The sequence below is a fragment of the Pristiophorus japonicus genome, chromosome 4, assembly GCF_044704955.1.
Source record: "Pristiophorus japonicus isolate sPriJap1 chromosome 4, sPriJap1.hap1, whole genome shotgun sequence".
Lineage (NCBI taxonomy): Eukaryota > Metazoa > Chordata > Chondrichthyes > Pristiophoridae > Pristiophorus > Pristiophorus japonicus.
This window is the reverse complement of record NC_091980.1, coordinates 12,960,746-12,984,219: the sequence shown is the minus strand read 5'-3', so window position 1 is coordinate 12,984,219 and position 23,474 is coordinate 12,960,746. Positions and strand designations below refer to the sequence as shown.

Sequence of the window (23,474 nt, the reverse complement as noted above, 5' to 3'; positions counted from 1 at the left end):
CGTACTCGATTTTATCCCTCTTTATATTGTGATAAATATTCTCTGTGATTCTCAGAATTCCATTACAGACCCATCAAGGCACCTGCCACCGCCTCCTTAAAATGGACAATTACAACCACCCAATCTTTGTCTCTCATTGCAATTCCTCCGTATGGTGCTCGCTGGGGACTAACCTCACCAGTGTTCTTCATCATCATCAAAATCAGTCCTGCAAAATCGAGGACGACTTGCTTCCAGTTTAAAAGTCCAATAGAGGAATTAAAATCTCTCACACAGGTGGGACAGAGAGTCGTTGAAGGAAAGGTTGTCTGGGGAGGATGGGTTGCCGCACGCTCCTTCCACTCTCTGCGTTTGGTCTCTGTTTGCTCTCAGCGACCAGATTCGAGGTGCTCAGCGCCCTCCCGGATGCTCTTCCTCTAATTACTGTGGTGTTAGGCCAATGATACCCAAGTACCGGTGGGGATGTTGCAATTAATTGAGGAGGCTTTGTGGGTAACCTTCAAATATTTCCTCTGCCCACCTGGGGCTCGCTTGCCATGTAAGAGTTCCGAGTAGAGCTTCATAGCACGCTCATTTTAGCTCCCAGGATCCCTTAGACAGCCAACAGGTCAATCATCATTTAAATCGAGAATGTCAAAATCGGCCTTTGCCTTCACAATGTATTTTGAGTTAAAAACCAGACCCTTGTAATAATACCAGATTGTAGATTATTATACTCAAGTTCAAGCTTTGACTAATATTTGGCTATTGGTTGGTGATATATAATCCTTTACAAAAAATTATTGATCAGGAGTTACACTTTAAGAACTGTCCCATCCAAACATCTAAGTTGATGCCCTCGCCCCAATCGGCAAGTTTTCCCATCGTCCTTTCCACCAGTTCTCTGACATCATTTCAACGTCATCAATAAGCGAATGTGCACCCTGAGTGATTGCAAACTCCATATCAGCTCTGCTTGCTCTCTGCCTTCGCAATTTACTGTCCTCCCTATAAATTCTCCTATCCATATGCATGAAACATAGAACATAAAAAAATAGAAATTGACGAGCTCAGAAGAAGGCCATTTTGGCCCATCACGACAGCGCCAGGCGACAGAGAGCTGCACGACCCTCGGTCACAGCCCTGACTGTTACATATAAACCTATGAACAATGAACAATGATGGAAAGGTAAATAGCATATGGTACAAACAGTACACCCCACAAAACGTGACACACCATGCACCTCAGCAACCTACACTGCACACTATCCAGATCCATGCGAACACAGACAAAAATCCAGGCCAATAGGGGAAAAAAATCAGCGAAAATTCCTCTCCAACATATGCAGGCAATTGAAACTAGTGCAGGAGATCTCTCTGGCCGCATTAGATTCCATAAAGTACTTACCATCATATATGCGCCAACCAACAAGATGTTATCCAGTCTAATTCCACTTACCAGTTCTAGTTCCGTAAGCCTGCAAGTCACGGCTCTTCAAATGCCTACCCAAGTATGCTTTAAATGTGGTGAGGGTTTATGCCTCTCCCAAACCCACTGGGTGAAGAAGCTTCCGCTCATATCCCCTGTACACCTTTCATTACCACATTAAACCTATGACCCCTTGTAAGTGACCCCATTCACCAAGGGAAATAGGCCCTTGCTATCCACTATATCCTCCTCAAAATTTTATAAACATCAATGAGGTCTTCACTCAGCCTCTTCTGTTCCATGGAGAACACACCTCGCCTATCCAATCGTTCCTCAGAACTAAGATTTCTGCATTCCAGGCAGTATCCTCGTAAATCTCTTCTGCACCCTCTCCCATGCAATCACATCCTTCCTATAACACGGTGACCATAACACTATGCAATAATCCAGCTGTGCCGTAAACAGTGTATTATAGAATATAAGCATAATCTCCCTGCCCTTGTATTCTATGCCTCGACCAAAAAGAGCAAGCCTTCGTAACAAAACCTTCCACCTGGCCTGCTACTTTCAGAGATCTGTGGACAAGCACTCCAAGGTCCCTTTGTTCATCTACACTTGTAATTCGCCTATTATTTAATGTGTATCCTCTTTCCTTTTTAGTCCTGCAAAAGTGCATTACCTCACACTTCTCCGAGTTAGTTTCCATTTGCTGCTATTCTACCCACCTGACCTATAGATTGATATCTTCCTGCAGTCCATGATTTTCCTCTTCATTATCAAACACACAGCAAATTGCAGCGTCATCTGAAAATTCTTAATCATGCTCCCTATATTCAAATCTAGATAATCGATGTATACCACAAAAAGCAAGGGACTCAGTACTTGTGCTACCCCACTAGAATCATCCTCCCAGTCACAAAACATCCATCAACCATTACTCTTTGCTAACTACCTCTAAGCTAATTTTGAATCTAAATTGCCAATTTGCCATGAATCCCATGGGCTTTTACCATTGTGACCAGTCTACAATGTGGGAGCTTATCAAAAGCTTCCTTAAAATCCTTATACACTATATCATATGCACTGCCATCATCGACCCTCATGGTTAACCTCCTCAAAAAAATCCAATCAGGTTAGTCAAACACGATCTACTCTTAACAAATTCGTGCTGACTATACCTCATTAATCCTTGCCTTTATAATTTATCAGGTCCTTCAGAATTTTTTCCAATCATTTTCCCACCACTGAGGTTAAGCTCACAAGCCTGTAATTACTCAGCCTATCCCTTTCTCCCTTCTTAAACAACGGTGCCATATTAGCAGTCCTCCTGTCCTTTAGCACCATGCCTGAATCCAAAGATGTCTGGAAAATTATGGTCAAGGCCTTTGCTATAAAAACATAAGAATTAGGAACAGGAGTAGGCCATCTAGCCCCTCGAGCATGCTCTGCCATTCAACAAGATCATGGCTAATCTGGCCATGGATTTAGCTCCACTTACCCGCCTGCTCCCCGCAACCCTTAATTCCCTTATTGGTTAAAAATCGATCTATCTGTGATTTGAATACATTCAATGAGCTAGCCTCAACTGCTTCCTGAGGCAGAGGAGTCCACAGATTCACAACCCTCTGGGAGAAGAGATTCCTTCTCAACTCGGTTTTAAATTGGCTCCCCCGTATTTTGAGGCTGTGCCCCCTAGTTCTAGTCTCCACTACCAGTGGAAACAACCTATCTGCCTCGATCTTGTCTATCTCGTTCATTATTTTAAATGTTTCAATAAGATCACCCCTCATTCTTCTGAACTCCAACGAGCAAAGACCCAGTCTGCTCAGTCTATCATCATAAGGTAACTCCCTCATCTCCGGAATCAGCGTAGTGAATCGTCTCTGTACCCCCTCCAAAGCTAGTATAGCCTTCCTTAAGTAAGGTGACCAAAACTGCACGCAGTACTCCAGGTGCGGCCTCACTAATATCCTATACATTTTCAGCTTATGTACTCCATCCCTCTTGCAATGAAGGCCAACATTCCATTCGCCTTCCTGATTATCTGCTGCACCTGCAAACTAACTTTTTGGGATTCATGCACAAGGACCCCCAGGTCCCTCTGCACCGTAGCATGTTGTAATTTCTCCCCATTCAAATAATATTCCCTTTTACTGTTTTTTTTTCCAAGGTGGATGCCTCACATTTTCCGACATTGTATTCCATCTGCCAAACCTTAGCCCATTCGCTTAACCTATCTAAATCTCTTTGCAGCCTCTCTGTGTCGTCTACAAAACCCGCTTTCCCACTAATCTTAGTGCCATCTGCAAATTTTGTTGCACTACACCCTGTCCCCTCTTCCAGGTCATCTATGTATATTGTAAACAGTTGTGGTCCCAGCACCAATCCCTGTGGCACACCACAAACCACCTATTTCCAACCAGAAAAGGACCCATTTATCCCGACTCTCTGCTTTCTGTGAGCCAGCCAATTCTCTGTCCATGCTAATACATTTCCTCTGACTCCACGTACGTTTATCTTCTGCAGTAACCTTTTGTGTGGCACCTTATCGAATGCCTTTTGGAAATCTAAATACACCACATCCATCGGTACACATCTATCCACCATGCTCGTTATATCCTCAAAGAATTCCAGTAAATTAGTTAAACATGATTTCCCCTTCATGAATCCATGTTGCGTCTGCTTGATTGCACTATTCCTATCTAGATGGCCCGCTAATCATTCTCCCCACTACAGATGTTAAACTAACTGGCCTATAGTTACCTGCCTTTTGTCTGCCCCCTTTTTTAAACAGAGGCGTTACATTAGCTGCTTTCCAATCGGCTGGTACCTCCCCAGAGTCCAGAGAATGTTATTAGATTATACCGAATGCATCTGCTATAACTTCCACCATCTCTTTTAATACCCTGGGATGCATTTCATCTGGACCAGAGGAATTGTCACATTAACGTATCTAGCACTACCCCCCTAGTGATACTGATTATCTCAAAGTCCTCACTTCCCACATTCCCATGACCAGCAATTTTTGGCATGGCTTTTGTGTCTTCCACTGTGAGGACCGAAGCAAAATAATTTTTTCAGGTCTCAGCCATTTCCACACTTTCCCATTATTAAATCCCCCTTCTCATCTTCTAAGGGACCAACATTTACTGTCTTCACTCTTTTCTGTTTTATATATCAGTAAAAGCTTTTACTATCTGTTTTTATGTTTTGCGCAAATTTACTTTCGTAATCCATCTTTCCTTTCTTTATTGCTTTCTTATTCATTCTTTGCTGTTGTTTAACATTTTCCCAATGTTCTAGTTTCCCACTAACCTTGGCCACCTTATACGCATTGGTTTTTAATTTGATACTCTCCCTTATTTCCTTGGTTATCCACGGCTGGTTATCCCTTCTCTTTCCGCCCTTCTTTTTCACTGGAATATATTTTTGTTGAGCACTATGAAAGAGCTCCTTAAAAGTCCTCCTCTGTTCCTCAATTGTGCCACCATTTAGCCTGTGTTTCCAGTTTACTTTAGCCAACTCTGCCCTCATCCCACTCTAGTCCCCTTTGTTTAGGCATAGTACGTTCGTTTTAGACACTTCTTCGTCACCCTCAATCTGTATTACAAATTCAACCATACTGTGATCACTCATTCCGAGAGGATCTTTTACTAGGAGATCATTTATTATTCCTGTCTTATTACACAAGGCCAGATCTAAGATAGCTTGCTCCCTTGTAGGTTCTGTAACATACTGTTCTAAGAAACAATCCTGCATGCATTCTATGAATTCCTCCTCTAGGCTACCCCGAGCGATTTGATTTGACCAATCGATATGTAGGTTAAAATCCCCCATGATCACTGCCGTTCCTTTTTCAGATGCCTCCATTATTCCCTTGATTATTGCCCGCCCCACCATGAAGTTATTATTTGGGGGCCTATAAACTACGCCCGTCAGTGACTTTTTCCCCTTACTATCTCTAATCTCCACCCACAATGATTCAACATTTTGTTCATTTGAGCCAATATCGTCTCTCACAACTGCCCTGATATCATCCTTTATTAACAGAGCTACCCCACCTCCTTTCCCTTCTTGTCTATCTTTCCGAATTGTCAGATACCCCTGTATGTTTAATTACCCCCTGCAACCACGTTTCTGTAATGGGCACCAAATCATACCCATTTCTAATGATTTGTGCCGTCAACTCATTTATTTATTTCGAATGCTGCGTGCGTTTAGGTATCTCCGTTTTTGCTTCACTGAACAGCCTGGGATGCACTTCATCCGGGCCTGGGGACTTATCCTTTTTTAAAGCCGCTAAACCTCTTAATTCCTCATCTTTCACTATGTTTATTTCATCCAGAATTTCAAACTCGTCCTCGACAGCAGTATCTGCATTGCCCCTTTCCTTTGTGAAAACAGACGCAATGTATTCATGAAGAAACGTACCCACATGCTCTGCCTCCACAGACAGATTGCCCTCAAGGTCTCTAATAGGCACTACCCTTTCTTTAGTTATCCTCTTGCTCTTAATATTTTTATATAACATCGTTGGGTTTTCCTTGATTTTACTTGCCAAGAATTATTCGTTCTCTATCTTAGCATTCCGAATATCCTTTTTAATTTCAACTCTGAACCTGCTATATTCTTCCAGAGATCCTATAGTATTTAGCCTTTGCTGTATGACATAAGCATCCCTTTTTTTCTTTACCCTCCCCTGTAAGTCCCTAGATATCCAGGGGGCTCTAGAATTGTTATTACTACTCTTTTTCTTTAAGTGCACATGCTTAGCCTGAGCCCTCTGGATCTCTTTGCTGATTGTGTCCCACTGTTCTGACACTGATTTACCTTCAAGTAGCTGTTTTCAGTCCAATGTGGCCAAATCACTTCTCAGCTTAGCAAAATTAGCTTTTCCCCAATTTTGGACTTTTATTCCTTATCTATCCTTATCCTTATCCATAACTACCTTGAATCTGATTGAATTATGGTCACTAGCACCCAAGTGGTGTCCCACTGATACCCCTTTCCACCTGCCCAGCTTCATTACCCAAAACGAAATCCAGAACTGCCCCCTCCTGAGTTAGGCTTATTACCTACTGACTAAAAAAAGTTCTCTTGAATGCATTTTAGGAATTCCACACTCTCTGTAATCTTCACACTATATTTGTCCCAATAAATATTTGGACAGTTGAAATCCCCTACTATTACTACCTTATTTTTTTTCAGTTTACAGAAATGTGCCGACACATTTGCTATTCTATCTCGCTCCCACTATTTGTGGGGCTATAATACATGCCCCTTTTTTTATTTTCCAGTTCGACCCATATGGCCTCATTTAATGATACCTCCAACATATCATCCCTCCTCACAGCTGTAATAGTTTCTTTAAACAACACCATGAACTCCCCTCCCACTTTTTTACTCCCCTCTCGGTCCTGTCTAAAAATCCTGCAAGCAGGAATATTGAACTGCCAAATCTGCCCCTCTTTCAGCCATGTCTCCATAATGGCTATAATGTCATACTCCCAAGTGTCGACCTTAGCTCTCAGCTCATCCGTCTTATTCGCTATATTCCTTGCATTGAAGTTTATACCACTTAGCATAGGAAGACCTCCTTGATTACTACTTATTAATACTTTATTCCTCTCTCTCACAGTTTCGCTTTCTAAATTCTTGCTATCCAATTTCAGCTTTACTTCCTTCCCTATTGAATTTGTTCTCAGTTTCCCATAGAAACATAGAAACATAGAAAATAAGTGCAGGAGTAGGCCATTCGGCCTTTCGAGCCTGCACCACCATTCAATGTGTTCATGGCTGAACATGCAACTTCAGTACCCCATTCCTGCTTTCTCGCCATACCCCTTGATCCCCCTAGTAGTAAGGATTACATCTAACTCCTTTTTGAATATATTTAGTGAATTGGCCTCAACAACTTTCTGTGGTAGAGAATTCCACAGGTTCACCACTCTCTGGTGAAGAAGTTTCTCCTCATCTCGGTCCTAAATGGCATACCCTGCCATATTGTTGTCGCCGAAATCCAGAAGTCATCTCCCATGAATGCGTAACAGCCCTGATCTAAATCTTGAAAGTTATTCTCTATGGCTCTGACCATGGTGCATTATCTATCCCGCATTGTGCATCATTCATTAAAAGCCTCCGAATGCCCTTCAAGAGAATTCTTAAAAATTACTCTTATACCAACACTTTGGTCCTGCTCCTTCTTCTTAGTCTCTGTGCCCAGTTTCTTCCTTGTAACTTTGAGCATTTTTCTACATTAAAGGCAATATATAAATGCATAAACATATCTAGATAAGCTAGTTAATCTATTAATGCAATGAAACATGGACGACTGTTTACTGCAATGATTAGGTTATCGCGAAACATACGAACAACAAATTAGTGCAACATTGAAAGTGGAATATTTTGTGAAATATCAGAGAGAGGATAATTGAACAGGCTCGTTACCAATTCCCACCTATTACTCACAGACCAATGTAGAGCCCGTTACAATATGAGACATGTTCAGAGAACGAAAAGTATACTCATGGGGTTTTTGCACGTTAATTCGACGTATCCAACTTCTTGACTTCTCAGAATAACGTTTGTCATTATAAAGGCAATAAATAGTTACTTGATCACATTTAAGCTATCTGTTACATTGGCCTTCACTAGAACATAATGGAGCCCAGAAGAGGCGAGTGACCAGGAGGAGCAAGGGCCAGCCCACACTGCGATATGTGTGCGCACTAGGTCCATGCAGCAGGGCTGCTCTCCAGTCATCTTGGTTAGTCCTTGCTAATGGACCAATAACTAGCTCTGTCAAGCCCGTGTGGCGGCAGGTGTGCCAAGGTCAAAACACTTAAAAAAAAATCCACGCACAGGCATCGTCCACCCTTCAAGATTTAGCTCGGGACCTGGAATTTTAGGTTCTTGATTGAAACACCTGTGAAATTTTTGCCGTGTAAGCAAGTCATCCTCGATTCGAGGGATTGCCTATAATTATGATGATTGTAAAACTGCATCAATGTTTGGTTGGCAATAATCTGCCTGAATTATCTTCTGGTTCTGAATTACCCAAATACGAACTGCATATAAGTTATGTTCCTCAACAAAACATAATCTTTTATCTCATATTTTACAATAAAGCAACAGAATAATTATAATTTACTCATAACATTAATTATTGATACCGAAAGCCTTCTTTGTTTCTCTCCTTCAAAAGTTTCTGTTGAATATGTCACATTTTCTGCGGCTGCTTTTATTGCACAACTATATTATTATGTCAGTTGCATTGGTAACATGGTCACTAAAATTTGTCTTCTCTTTTGCGAACCATAACTGAATTATTACCATGGATATCTTCTACAACACCACTGGCCATGGTGACTATTTTACAAACTGAGCAAAAGTGAAATTCTGTGACACATATAGATTGTGCATGTATCCCGTGCCATTTTTTTCTCAAAAGAATCTAGTTGATTGGAAGCATCAAAATTTGATATCTATGAATATCTGGTTTCCACGCTGCCTTCCAAAGAAGTCAATTCTTTTTTTGAAGGAAGAAAAACAATGTCACTCCACTCTAATGAGTGTCACTATGCTGCTAACATCCAACTTCAGTTGTGATGCTTTGCACATCTGCGCAAACACATCAATTGTGACAGATTTATTCTCGACAAAGGCTTCTTTCTGCTTTTTACTTATTATTTTGTTCATTAACTATTTTTTAATTGACTTCCTATATTTTCTAAGTACCTCTTGTCATATTCGTCTGCTTACCTTGCTGCTTATCATTTATCGTCTCTTTGCTATATTTATTTTTATCCCATCTCACATACGCACTAAGATTTGACCTTCATTTACTTAACAATGTAATTCCTCCTGTGCACTACTTTCCCCTTCCCATTGGCAGGACTTTTCTTCAGTTAGGTTATCCAGGATTCTCTGTTTAGTTAGATGAGCGCGATCAATAACTGATTCATAGTTTATTAGTGTCTTCAGACGTGCAAGACTGAGGTTGATAGATTTTTGTAACTATAGGTAAAGGTGTCAAGGGATATGGAACAAAGATGGGTAAATTGAACAGAGATTCAAATAAATCATGTGATGTATCTGATTAATTTGATCGAATTGTTTGAGGAGGGAACGAGGAGATTCGATTAAAGTAGTGTATGTGAAGTAGGCTAAATAGATTTTATAAAGGCCTTTGACAAGCATGCCAGGTTATTCAAAAAAGTAAAAGCCCATGCGATCCAAGGGAAAGTGGCAAGTTAGTTCCAAAATTGGCTCAGTGGCAGGAAGCAAATGGTAATTAATGGTCGGTGGTGTGTTTTTGTGACTGGATGGCTGCTTCCACTGGGATTCCACGGGGATCAGTATTAGGTCCATTGCTTTTTGTGCGATGTATTAATGATGTAGACTAAAATATAGGAGGCATGATGAACATTCTTGCCGATGATACAATAAGGGCGTTTTCGTTGAAAGTGAAGAAGAAAGCTGTAGACTGCAGAAAGATATCACTGGATTGATCATTTGATACTGAGAATTCAAGAGTATTGTAGAGGAGCATAAACCAGGAAATAGTGGGAGCTTGTAAAAAGGGAACAGCAATAATCATGGGTGATTTTAACCTCCATATTGATTGGACAAATCAAATTGGTCAGGGTAGCCTTGAAGAGGAGTTCATAGAGTGCGTAAAGGGTGGGTTCCTTGAGCAGTATGTAACGGAACCAACCGGGGGCAGGCTATCTTAGATATGATCCTGTGTAATGAGACAGGACTAATAAACAATCTCGTAGTAAAGGATCCCCTCGGAATGAGTGATAACAGCTTGCTTGAATTTCAAATTCAGAAGGAGGGTGAGAAAGTTGGATCTCTAACCAGCGTACTAAGCTTAAATAAGGAGATTATGAAGGTATGTGGGCAGAGTTAGGTAAAGTGGACAGTAAAAATAGATTAAAGGGCAGGACAGTTGATGAACAGTGGTGTACGTTTAAGGAGATATTTCACAACTCTCAGGAAAAATATATTCCAGTGAGGAGGAAAGGATCTAAGAGAAAAATAGCCATCTGGGGCTAACTAAAGAAATAAAGGATGATATCTGTTGTAGAGAGTAGAAATATATATAGACTTAGGCATTAGGCACCTGCTGGATATTTAAAACTCACATAAGCTTAAATGGACACACATATAAAATGGCTGCCCAGGCATTATGGGAAATCAGGTAGTCAAACTGTGAACTGTTGAACGTTCACTGACCGAGCAATAACCCTGTGAGGCCCACTGTAGGAATGCCTGGGAAGACAGAGATAAGAAGGAAACCATCTCCTGTGAACAAGGCCATGAAACCAATTATTTCAGGAAGAAAGATAAGAGGGAAACCATTTGCTGTAAACAAGGCTATATACCAATTATTTCTCCCAGATGAAAGAACTAGGGAGAGAACCTATAAAGCCATCGATCAGCCCAAGCTGACAATAACCGAACATATGGTTCCCTGGATAGTAGGAGAATTCTATTGGGTTAAAGAACCTATATGTAATCTATAATCGTTGTGATTGGCTTGTGTCCAGCCGTGATGGGCTGTGTAACTGTAGTAAACTGTTTTGTAACTGTTGTGAAACATATAAAGGTACATGTAACTCTTTGTTCTGGGAAGAGAAACCTGGATACGGTCCTGAGTTTTTCCTTCCCGCTGAGCGTAATAAAAGCTGCTTCAGCATTGGAACCGACCCTGAGTGTTGAGTGATTCTTCTAAGAAAACACTAACGCTAACAATGGCGTAGTCGGCAGGATTTCCCGGAGTCGCTGGACGCCCTTGGAAAAAAAAACCCGGGTGAGTATAAAAAACAATTTTTAAGTATAAAGGGTGCGGAAGGTGGAAGCTGGTTGATCGACATGAGGAGACGGTCTAATATCTCAAACGCCTAGCCTGAGCCTGAATTAAGAGGACTTTTGTCCCACGTGACGGCCAGGAACCAAGTAGGTGTAGGGAACACACTTAGACCGTGGGATCGTGATACCGAGAGACATCTTCCGGACTCAGTAGTGTAATTTGAAATACCCCGGTATAGAACCAAGCGGTGTACAGCGGCTAACGGAATCCAAACCTGTGAACAGGGTCAGACCAACAGGCTGAGCGGTGGTAGGTAGTCGTTAAGGATACGTAGAGCACTGCGGGAATTGCTTAAACGCGTTTTTAAGAATTGTATACGTTTGTGCAACAGTTTACTACAAGTCGCGCTAGAAAGAAAGCGGACCTCTGAGAGTAGATTCCTAACGGTAGTAGTCCTACCCAGGAATGGCCATGAAAACAAGTAAACTCGAGTGGGGACCAGAAGGGTCGCTTACCCGCCACCTGGCGGAAAAACAAAAGAAGCTAATTGAAAAAATGATTAAAGCAGGGTGGAATCCTCAGGAATTAGTTATGTGAGGAATTATTTAGATAAAACTATGAATTCCCTGAAAGGTCATGGATCCAAAAATAGAGCCGGCCAAAACAAGAAGAGAGACTGTTGTAAATGTCTGATCGTTGAGTGAGAAGTGTCTGTGTGATTTTTGACTGCAGAATGAATTTTTTATGTTTTCATGTTCCGAAAGCCTGGTTGGAAGAGGAATGCAAGTGTCTGTTTATTTTAGAAACAGAGTGAAAGTCTTTTTTTAAACCCTTTGTAATGTTGTCCTGTATGTGGGAAGTTTTAAGACATTTAAGTTAGAAACGCAGGTGTGGATTTATTCGGATGATAAGTTACGGAGCTAGGAAAATAAACAAATAAAGAATAGGTTTGTTGAGCAAAATATTTATTTGACATGCTCACTTACTTGCCGAAAGAAAACATGCAATGATTGATTGGGTTGAAAGACATAAATTTAGTCTCGGAATGAGATAAAGAATGCTTTAAAAAAAAAAGAGCTTCTAAAAAAAAAAAGTTTTAAATAAAGATTGAAATTACAACGTTTGAATTGGGATTTTGAGATATTCAGAGAAGGCACAGGAAATACTGAGGTGGATTTAAAAAAAAAAGAGAAAGATTAAATTAAATCTGATCAGGTCAACCTCCTGGGCAAGTGGCGAGCTATCTGCGAAGGTGTAAAAGGAACTTTTGGAAAATGTTAAAAAAAAACCAGCAACTTTAGTAACGACTTTGAAACTGGAGCATTTTGAGATAACGAAAAAGCACTCAAACTCTCAAAGATGGACTTCATTCCAGTTATGGAGAAAAAGAAAAAGATAAAGACGCCATTTTGAAAGTAAACAAATGATTTTAAATTAACAACTTTATGGAGTTACGAACCCTCCGTGTAAAATACAAAACCTAATTTGAAGAAAGAAAAAAAAAGATGTAACGGACTAAATGGAAAAAGACATAACTTACTAAATACTAGTTGATGTTTGCTGTGAAAAAGATATTGGTTTAATTAGAAGAGAAAAAAAATTGGAATAAGTAAAAAAACACTCTACATGGATTCGAATTTTAAATTATGAAAAAGTTTCAATGCAGTTTGAAAAGATTTCCAAAATGGACAGTGTTTATCAAAAATGTCCCGAACAGTCTAAACAAGCAGGAGGGTTTTGAAGATAACGAGGAGAAAGAGAGAAATTAAAAAAAAACAGAATTGAATTTCAGTAAACAAAATTGCTATTGTATGTGTGGTCTTGTTTTAAAACAATTTAAAAAAAAATTCTTTGGCAAGTACTTGAATTAGAAGTTAAGAAAACATTGGAGTTTACTCTAATGATTTATGCTGTTTAACGGATTCCTAATTTCGAAGCCAGTTTTGAAGGCACAAAGACTTTTTTTTTCAGATGATTACATGAAGTCACGTAATGACATCAGGTCTTCTTACAAACCTGGAAAGGAGTTAACCCTTTCCATTGACAGCCGTTTTATACTGAACATTATTAATTTGGATTTCTTAATAGGAAAAAAAAAGACTCACCTAACAGAGGAAACAAAAATAAAAACAGAACTAGCTTATGTAATAATACTTGCCTGATACAATAAAGAAATAGATATTCAATAAAACAAATTGAAGAGTTAAAAGCTAAGATAAACAGGCTGGAAGAGATAACGGGACTAGACGGATAGTGCAGTGCGCAGCCATAGCACCATCACCTCTGGCAATAGAGCCAACGTACCCCACGGTGGGTAGGTGTAGTCCACAAACCCAACCTAACGGTAAAGCAGACAGCGATGTTTGGAGGAATAGCTTTGGCCTTGGTCATAATAGGAGTTTGGGTAATATTTAAGTGAGTAAAGACACGGGCGCACGCCCTACAGATTCAGCTCGAAATGGTTCGATTATAACCTTGTGCTTCTGATTTTGCAGGGTGACAGGGACTCTCGTAGAGCAAAAAACTTAACCCCTGGTGACTACCAGGCCGTCTGTTTAAAATTACAGATAATACTTACCGGAATGGGAATACGAACGGCGCTACTCGTAATCTGGATAGCCCTGCGACATGCACGTACCCTGGGCAACACCGACGGACAGCAGAGCACGCTGGAAATAAACAACTATATGAACTATGGAGTCTTGTTTAATTTAACGGACGGAATGTGCATCCCAGCAGCCAAGGACTGGAGCAAGGACAGGACTTATTTTAATAAGAATCCTAATAAGAATAAGAGTATGTGTACAGTGCTCCACGGGTATAAGGAGCAGATGCATTAAACGGAGGGATGTCATAGGGCCTGATGAATGTACTTTCGACATAATTTGCGCGCCTCCGGGACAATCCCAGCAATCAGTCATCCGCAAGAAGGGAATGGGGCTGTGTGGGTATTACGAGGAGGCGGGGGCGGCTGCAATATAATTGTATGTATGTTTCTCACCCCCTCCGACACCGCGCCCCATAAGAATCACTACATTGCCCGAAGAACTGCCTTGTCCCATAACTACTAAGGGACCAGAAAATGGGATTGCAATGTACAACGAAGGGGAATTATTGTATGATAATGTTAAACATGGAATTGTGCCTGTTCTGATCAATATTTCAGGCATCCAGATGCCGGAATATTGTACCGAACAGTCAAGGAAGATGTACAATGTATTAAGTAAAGTCGTAATGCAGCAGGCTGCCGATGCCATGGGTGCCAGTAAGTTCCGGGGACAGGGGTTAGCACCCAGGGTGAAGAGGGAAATAGTAAATGATGTTGCTACCGTTTTCAATACAGGAACCTCCGTAGTGAACTCGATAGACATACAAGGGCTAAATGAGAGGGTAGAACAGCTTAAAGGGGTGATGAAGGGGTTATTGGAGAGGGTGGAGCAAAACCAGGAAGACCAGGCCAACCTAGGAAAGGAGGGTGCCGAAATCCAGTTGGATGGCATCTCAGTCCTGGAAGCTCACGCTAAAACCATCAATCACCTCATTGATAGAGAACAAGAAGATACAATAAAGCAAAGACAGGGGCAACTCTGTCATGCTTATGGTCTGTGGATGGTGGGACAGATCCGCCACAACCTCGACCAGATCCAACGCGGGGAAGTACCCGATTGGATAGACAGTTCACATTTGGCTCAGTTGGCGAACCAAAGGGGGACACTGGATAATTGTACTCTGAAGGGACTGACCCGAGTATACACCGCAATTCCAGATTGCCAGATGGGTAGGACTACCGGGATAGGGATAGTCCTGTTGATCCCCATAGCAACGCCGGACTCAGGGCCGTTCCCCTTATACCAACTAGAGAATATCGGAGTAATATGGGAAAATGTCTCCATACGCTACTACCTAACCACCACCTCTGCCGTTCGTCAAAACAACATACTTACTGGGATTTCCCTAGCAGATTGCAAGCAAAGGAGGGAAATCACAGTATGCCCTCACCCGGTGGGCCGAGGGGAACTAGACGAGTGCGGGTTTAACCGAACCAACGGGTGTGTACTAGAAATAGTGCCCGCACACATGCACTTCGCGAGGGCAGGCTACGGAGGGAGGGGAAGATACTGCGTCTCTACTACTGAGCGTTCATACCAGTATAATGACCTGCAGTGCCCTATACCGCAGCCAAACTTTTGCTTTACACCACTACGACCTGTCGCGATCGGGCAAGCGCATATCACCCAGGTTAGGCGCCGGAAGTCCGAAGTTATTGAAGTAACTGATCAGCTCCATGATCATTTGCAGGATTATGACGAGCCAGAGCAGGTCCCTATCCCACATCTAACCGAAGTATTACGGGAGTTGAGGCTCAGAGTGGGTCAATCTGTAAAACTCTATCACCAGCTACAAACTAAAATCAAAGAAGATACCGAGGTAGACTTACAAAGTCAGAGTTGGTGGAGAAAGGTCTGGGACTGGGGAATAAATGTGAACATCCACCCATGGATTCGAATTACTTCACACACACTGGTCGGAATACAATTAATCTTAGCAATAACATGGGGCGTGATGGCCTGCCAGGTATGCAGGCGCCACAAACGGCGGAAACGGACCAATCACCGTTCCCTGGATATTAAACAAGCCTGTTTGATAAGGGGACGGGAGGAGCTAGCCTTTGTTAATTTGATCTAAGCAACCGGGACTCCTGAAACCGCGTGACTGGCCAGCACGTTGAGGCAAGGAGTACCGGGCAGTGCACAAATATCAGATAAAGGCAGTACGGTCGGTTAAAAGGGGACTAGGACTAGTCCCTTTACCGAAAGGGGGGAATTGTTGTAGAGAGTAGAAATATATATAGACTTAGGCATTAGGCACCTGCTGGATATTTAAAACTCACATAAGCTTAAATGGACACACACATAAAATGGCTGCCCAGGCATTATGGGAAATCAGGTAGTCAAACTGTGAACTGTTGAACGTTCACTGACCGAGCAATAACCCTGTGAGGCCCACTGTAGGAATGCCTGGGAAGACAGAGATAAGAAGGAAACCATCTCCTGTGAACAAGGCCATGAAACCAATTATTTCAGGAAGAAAGATAAGAGGGAAACCATTTGCTGTAAACAAGGCTATATACCAATTATTTCTCCCAGATGAAAGAACTAGGGAGAGAACCTATAAAGCCATCGATCAGCCCAAGCTGACAATAACCGAACATATGGTTCCCTGGATAGTAGGAGAATTCTATTGGGTTAAAGAACCTATATGTAATCTATAATCGTTGTGATTGGCTTGTGTCCAGCCGTGATGGGCTGTGTAACTGTAGTAAACTGTTTTGTAACTGTTGTGAAACATATAAAGGTACATGTAACTCTTTGTTCTGGGAAGAGAAACCTGGATACGGTCCTGAGTTTTTCCTTCCCGCTGAGCGTAATAAAAGCTGCTTCAGCATTGGAACCGACCCTGAGTGTTGAGTGATTCTTCTAAGAAAACACTAACGCTAACAATATCCAATTAAAAACAAGGGCATTCAAAGTGGCCAAAACTAGTGGCAGGACAGAAGACTGGGAAGCTTTTAAAAGCCAGACTATAAGAACGAATAAAAATGATTAGGAAAGGGAAGATAGACTATGAAAGTAAACTAGCACAAAATATGAAAACAGATAGCAAGAGTTTCTATAGGTATATAAAAAGAAGAAAGGGTGGCTAATGTAAATGTTAGTCCTTTAGAGGACGAGACCGGTGAATTAGTAATGGGGAACATAGAGATGGCAGAAACTCTGAACAAATATTTTGTATCAGTCTTTACGGTAGAAGATACTAACAATATTCAGACAGTGGATAGTCTAGGGGCTATGGGGGGGGGGGTGGGGGTGACGAACATAACACAATCACAATCACAAAGGAGGTGATACTCAGTAAGATAATGGGATTAAATTCAGATAAATCCCGTGGACCTGATGGCTTGCACCTAAGGATCTTAAGAGAAGTAGCGGCACGCATTATGGATGCATTGGTTGTAATTTACCAAACTTCCCTGGATTCTGGGGAGGTCCCAGCATATTGGAAAACTGGAAATGTACCGCGCCTATTTAAAAGAGGAGGCAAACAAAAAGCGGGAGATTATAGCCAAGTTAGCCTAACATCTGTGGTTGGGAAAATGTTGGAGTCCATTATTAAAGAAGCAGTAGCAGGACAATTGTAAAACCAAAATACGGTCAGGCAGATTCAGCATAGATTTATGAAAGAGAAGTCATATTTCACAAATTTGCTGGAGTTCTTTGAGGATGTAACGAACAGGGTGGATAAAGGGGATCCAATGGATGTGGTGCATTTGGACTTCCAGAAGTTATTTGACAAGGTGCTGCATAAAAGGTTACTGCACAAGATAAAGTTTCACAGGGTTGGGGATAATGTATTAGCATGGATAGAGGATTAGCTAACTAACAGAGAACTGAGAGTCGGGATAAATGGTTCATTCTCTGGTGGGGTGCCGCAGGGATCAGTGCTGGGACACCAACTATTTACGAATTGGAAGAAGGGACGATACAAAGATGGCAGGAAAAGCAATGAGTGAGGAGGACACCAAAAATCTGCAATAGGACATAGACAGGTTAAGTGAATGGGCAAAAAATTGGTAGATGGAGTATAATGCTGGAAAGTGTGAGGTCATGCACTTTGACAGAAAAAAAATCAAAGAGCAAGTTATTATTTAAACGGAGAAAGATTGCAAAATGCCGCAGTACAGCTGGATCTGGGGGTACTTGTGCATGAAACACAAAAGTCTAGTATGCAGGTACAGCAAGTGATCAGGAAGGCCAATTGTATCTTGGGTTTTATTGAAAAGAGGATGGAGTATAAAAGCAGGGAAGTCTTAATACAGCTATATAATGTACTGGTGAGGCCACACCTGAATACTGCGTGCAGTTTTGGTTTCCATATTTATGAAAGGATATATTTGCTTTGGACGCAGTTCAGAGAAGGTTCACTCGGTTGATTCCGGGAATGAGGTGGTTGAATTATGAGGAAAGGTTGAGTAGGTTGGGCATGTACTCATTGGAATTCTGAAGAATGAGAGGTAATCTTATCGAGACGTATAAGATTGTGAGGGGGCTTGACAGGGTGGATGCAGAGAGGATGTTTCCACAGATGGGGGAGACTCGAACGAACTAGAGGGTACGACCTTAGAATAAGGGGCCTCCCATTTAAAACAGAGACGAGGAGAAATTTCTTCCCTCAGATGGTTGTAAATCTGTGGAATTCGCTAACTCATTGAGCTGTGGAAGCTGGGAAATTTAATATATTTAAGACAAAAATAGACGGTTTCTTTATCGATCAGCGGATAAGGGGTTATGGGGAGCGGGCAGGGAAATGGAGCTGAGTCCATGATCAGATCAGCTATAATCTTATTGAATGGTGGAGCAGGCTCGAGGGGCCATATGGCCTCCTCCTGTTCATAATTCCTACACTCTTATGTTCTTATGTAACAGTGCATGCCCTCAGATCCCTGAAAGTTACAGGACAGATAGATAAAGTGGTTAAGAAGCCATACATGATTCTTTCAGTTATTAGTCGAGGCACAGAATATAAGGGCAGAGAGGTTATGCTGGAAGTGTATAAACACTAGTTCGGCCACAGCTGGTGTACTGCATATTACCACATTACAGGAGATATGCGATTGCTCCAGAGAGGTACATAGCCGAATTACGAGGGTTTTGCCAGGATAGGAGAAATTTCTCTCTAAGGATATATTGGATAGGCTGTGATACTTTTACTTGGAAGAGAGAAGCTGAGGGGCGATTTAATTAACCTATTTAAAATTCTAAGGGGCATAGATAGAATGGATTGAAATAACCTATTTTTTTTCTTGGAACATTTCAATAAAGAGGGGCATACGTTTAAAGCAATTGCTAGAAGGAATAGAGGGGATTTGATGATGTGTTTTCAGCAGGTAACGGTGGCGGTCTGGACTGCACTAGTGCCTGAAAGGGTAGTAGACGAAGAAAAGCTCGTCGCACTTAAAAATACTTGGATATGTACTGGAGGTGTCGCAGCCTGCAAAGCAACGGACCAAGAGCTGAAAAGTAGGATTAGGCTGGATGGCTCTTTTTCGACCGCCGCGAACAGGACGGGCCGAATGGCCTTCTTTTTGATGCTATCCCTGGTACGTTCACTGCCAAGAGTTGGAGCACATTGAGGTACGTATAGGCCATAATGGGTAAGGAAAGCAAGTTTAATTTCCTGAATGACATTAGTGACATTGCTGATCAGATGGGTTTATTCAACAACTTGATGGTCACACTTATTAAAGGCAGATTTCTTTAAATTTTGTAATATATTTTACGTGCAACAACTTCTCAGACTGCCTTTGCGCAATCGCTGATTAGCTCTGACGTCACGATTACTTCTCCAGTAGCATAACTGCTGTACCAACGTACCTTATAAAAGGCGAGTGTAGAGTTTAACATTTTAATAGTGCTACACTCACCTCGTGAAATTCGGTGGTGTCCCTGCCCGTAGAGTTTGATGCAGTTTCTTGTTGTGCAGCGAAACATGAGCCAGTCTTGATATTAATCATGGGCGCAGCCCCACCCTGTAACTTAAGAACCATGAAATCGTTCATTGCTGAATCTTGACACACGTCATAGCGAAATGGTTGTGGGAGGGTCTCGCTATGATATACCTCTGTATAATTGGGTGGAAATTGAAGACTCACACTTGCTTTTTGAATTCCATGGATCGAATCCCTCCGGAGAAAATAGGCCGTATTCGAACAGCAACAACAACTATTAATTCTATTTCTCCCACTGTACACCTTAATACCGAGGATTACAATTGCCACAAGTAATACGAATGAGGTGGAACCAAAAGCAATCATTAAATAAAATTTTAAATCGAATTTCCATGGGCCAGCCGTCCCCAATATGTCAATATTAGATGTCCTTTCTGAATTATCGTCCTTCACTGAGACGTTGATGGTGACGGTAGATGAAAGTGGTGGGGTACCATTGTCCCTCACTGAAATTATTATTTTTTGCCTAACTGAATCTTTCGTCCGAAAGCGGCGAATAGTCCAGATTTCTCCACTTTCAGGAGCCACTGTAAATAAACTTTCATCAGTAGGTTGCTGGAGTTGGTAGGAAAGTTCAGCGTTCCGTCCAGAATCGGCATCAGCCGCTGTCACTTGTGTAAGCAGGTAACCCGAGTCGGCAGATCTTGGTATTGTGTTCTCTGCTGCAGACCCTTTATTTTGAAAAGGTGACAGGATCACAGGAGCATTATCATTCTGATCTACGACGATCACATTCACAGTTACGTTACTGCTCAGCGGAGGTGATCCAGCATCCTTCACTTCCACATGGACTTGAAACGTTTCTATGTGTTCATAATCAAAAGAGCGGCGAGCAAACATCACACCATTTTCCGAGTTAATTGAGATGAGAGTGGATACAGGTAAACCGTGCACTAGGCTATCAAAAATAGAAAACGTCAGTTCGGCATTTTGATTGGAATCTGGATCCAAGGCTGACACAGAACCAATTGAAGCATCAATAACATTATTTTCTGTCACATACATAGTGAAGGAAGGTTGCGTAAAGCGTGGCGTGTTGTCATTTATATCTGAGACTTGAACTCGCATGTTTTTTTTGGTCGAGAGGGGAGGTGAGCCTGTATCCGTACATGTAACGGTGATGTTATACTCCGGCAACTTTTCACGATCTATATCACCGTGGGTGACTAAGGTATAGTAGTTATGAGAAGAGCTTTTAAGCTTAAAAGGGATATCTCTGGGGATCGTGCAATAAACATCTGCAGTTCCAGAATCTCGGTCTGTAACTCTTAAAACAGCTACTGCAGTGCTCGGTGACGCGTCTTCTGGAATGGTGCTCGACGTAGATGTTGTTATTATTTCAGGAGAGTTATCGTTAATATCAGTAACCATTAGCAAAACCTTACAGTATACCGGCACAGGATGGGTACCTCTGTCCTTAGCTTTTACCGAAATCTGATAATTCTCTGATTCTTCAAAGTCCACGCCACCAATCACTCTGATTTCTCCGCTTGTCGAATCTAAGCTAAAAACCTTGCGTACTTTATCAGGAGTGTGATCGCTGAAAGAATAGATTACCTCACCGTTTAGGCCTTCGTCCATATCCACTGCAGTTACTTTCACAATCAAAGTATTTTTGGGCACATTTTCGGCAGTGCTAATTTGATAAACACTTTGTTCGCAAACAGGAGCATTGTCGTTCACATCAAGCACAGTGATTATAATCCGGGTGGTCCCGAATTTCTCCGGGAGTCCGCCATCAAATGCCGTCAATGTTAATCGATGAGTCGGTTGTTGCTCTCGGTCTAGAGGTCGTTCCAGCACCAGTTCTGGGATGTCAGCTTGTTCGCTGCTTGACTGTGATTTCAAAGTGAAATGATCGTTTGGGCTCAGTTGGTAGGAGCGAACACTGTTGGTTCCAGCGTCCGGGTCCCGAGCGCTCTGGAGCGGGAAAGTTGTTCCCATTCGCGTTAATTCTGATATTTCTAGGTTATCCTCGATTATGTGGAAAACGGGTGCGTTGTCGTTTATGTCGAGAATGTCAACTTCAATACGATTTATGTTAAGCGGCTTCTCGATCACTGCCTCTAACATTAATACGCAAGTGAGGCCTTGTTCACATAGCTGTTCCCTGTCTATTCTTTCTTTTATGAACAAAATTCCTGATTTTAAATCCACGGCTAGATATTCTTTTTTGTTTTCAGATACAATACGAAATCTACGCTCGAATAACTGTTTAACATCTAAACCCAGGTCCGCAGCAATATTTCCAACAAAGGCACCAAGCTTTAATTCTTCAGGAATTGAGTAGCGAATGTTCCCACGTACTGAATCGGAAAGATATATGAGTATCAGATAAAGAACAGGCCATTGCGAGACTTGGCCTTTGAACAAGGAGGCCATTCTGGATCAAATATAGCAATCAGATTCTCAGATTAATTTTACGCCGCCTGATGTTCGGATCAGAACGTAATTGTTCGTTACCTTGTTTATCGCGATGGAAAGCTGTATATTTCGTACAGGGTCCAGAGGTCTTTGTCACCGGTGCCAAGCTTATTTGTTCAAGTCCCCTTAGATTTTCTCCGGCCCTTTCTTAGATGCGAATCGAGCGAGTGCAACGATGAATGTCTCTTGTTTCTTCTATACTGCGCAATGTGTGATGTTGGGGGAGTGGTGCTGGATCCTCAGCCACATTTCCTCACCTCATTGGTGGAGAGCAACAAAGAGAAACTCGGCCAATAATAACAGCAAACACTCTTAAAGCAACACTGCCTCTACTGAACAAGGGAAGAATTGCATATTACATTTAAAGTTGTGCAACTTCAATTACCTTTGCTGCGCAATATTTATTATATCATTTTTGCGATGTTTCTTTGACGTGTAGCCTAATTTAATTATATTTCACGTTTCTGAACAACATTCCTTTTGACTAATGTGGTTCATTAATCCTTGTGTATGTCATCTAAATACGATCGAGTGAATGAAATCATTTTTTAAAGTTGCTTTGGCAGATGATTTAAAGGCTTGTTTGATTTATTTATTTGTTACCTTAACATCGGTTTGTATATGCAAGGTCGTTAAAGTCAAGTGTTTTTCAGCACTGACCCTGCTGTACCAGAATTGAATAAAATGTCATGGGTATCTTTAAAATAATACGGAGAATAACGCACCAGTAAAAAGCCTTTTCTTTATTTTGCCAGTTCTTAAATTCAATAAAAGCTCCTGTGCCAAGAGATCTTCAAGGATAAGCCCCTCCACAACTTTTATAGGACATCTGGGAATGGGAAATATCTGCTGTCTTGATGCTTTGGTTCAAGATTATTGTAGCCTGCACTATGAGACGCATTTTTATATAATTCCATTGTACCTAGCAAAGCGTCAGTAAGAATTAATTTTGGGCTTAGATTATTCCTGGTAATGGTTACCTAATCAGATGTATTTTCAATTATATTCCGAATTCAGCGGCTGCTGGGCTTTGTAAGTCTGAACATGTTCCCATTAACAAACAAAATGATTTTCTGCCTATAGAAAATTAAAAAAATGCAGCAGCTGGTTGCTGCTGGCACATGCACAGGAATATTGAATGGAACCCACATTGAGGAAAGGGAATATCTTTGCGGATAAAAATGTGTTTACTCTGCTTGACAATTCACAGCTCTGATAAACAATAACATTACGTGAAATTTCACAGGTAAAAGCTAAAT

At 41.5% G+C, this 23,474-nt stretch overlaps 1 protein-coding gene across 1 annotated transcript; it reads right to left on the bottom strand.

Annotated features, from left to right (window-relative positions):
* Window positions 1-5,972: 5,972 nt before the first annotated feature.
* On the bottom strand, window positions 5,973-22,173 carry LOC139261977 (protocadherin beta-15-like). The gene is made up of 2 exons (XM_070877135.1): window positions 19,708-22,173; window positions 5,973-6,248 (listed from the first exon to the last, which is right to left on the bottom strand). The coding sequence occupies exons 1-2, from the start codon at window positions 22,171-22,173 to the stop codon at window positions 5,973-5,975; spliced, it is 2,742 nt and encodes a 913-aa protein (XP_070733236.1).
* Between the last annotated feature and the right edge of the window lie 1,301 nt (window positions 22,174-23,474).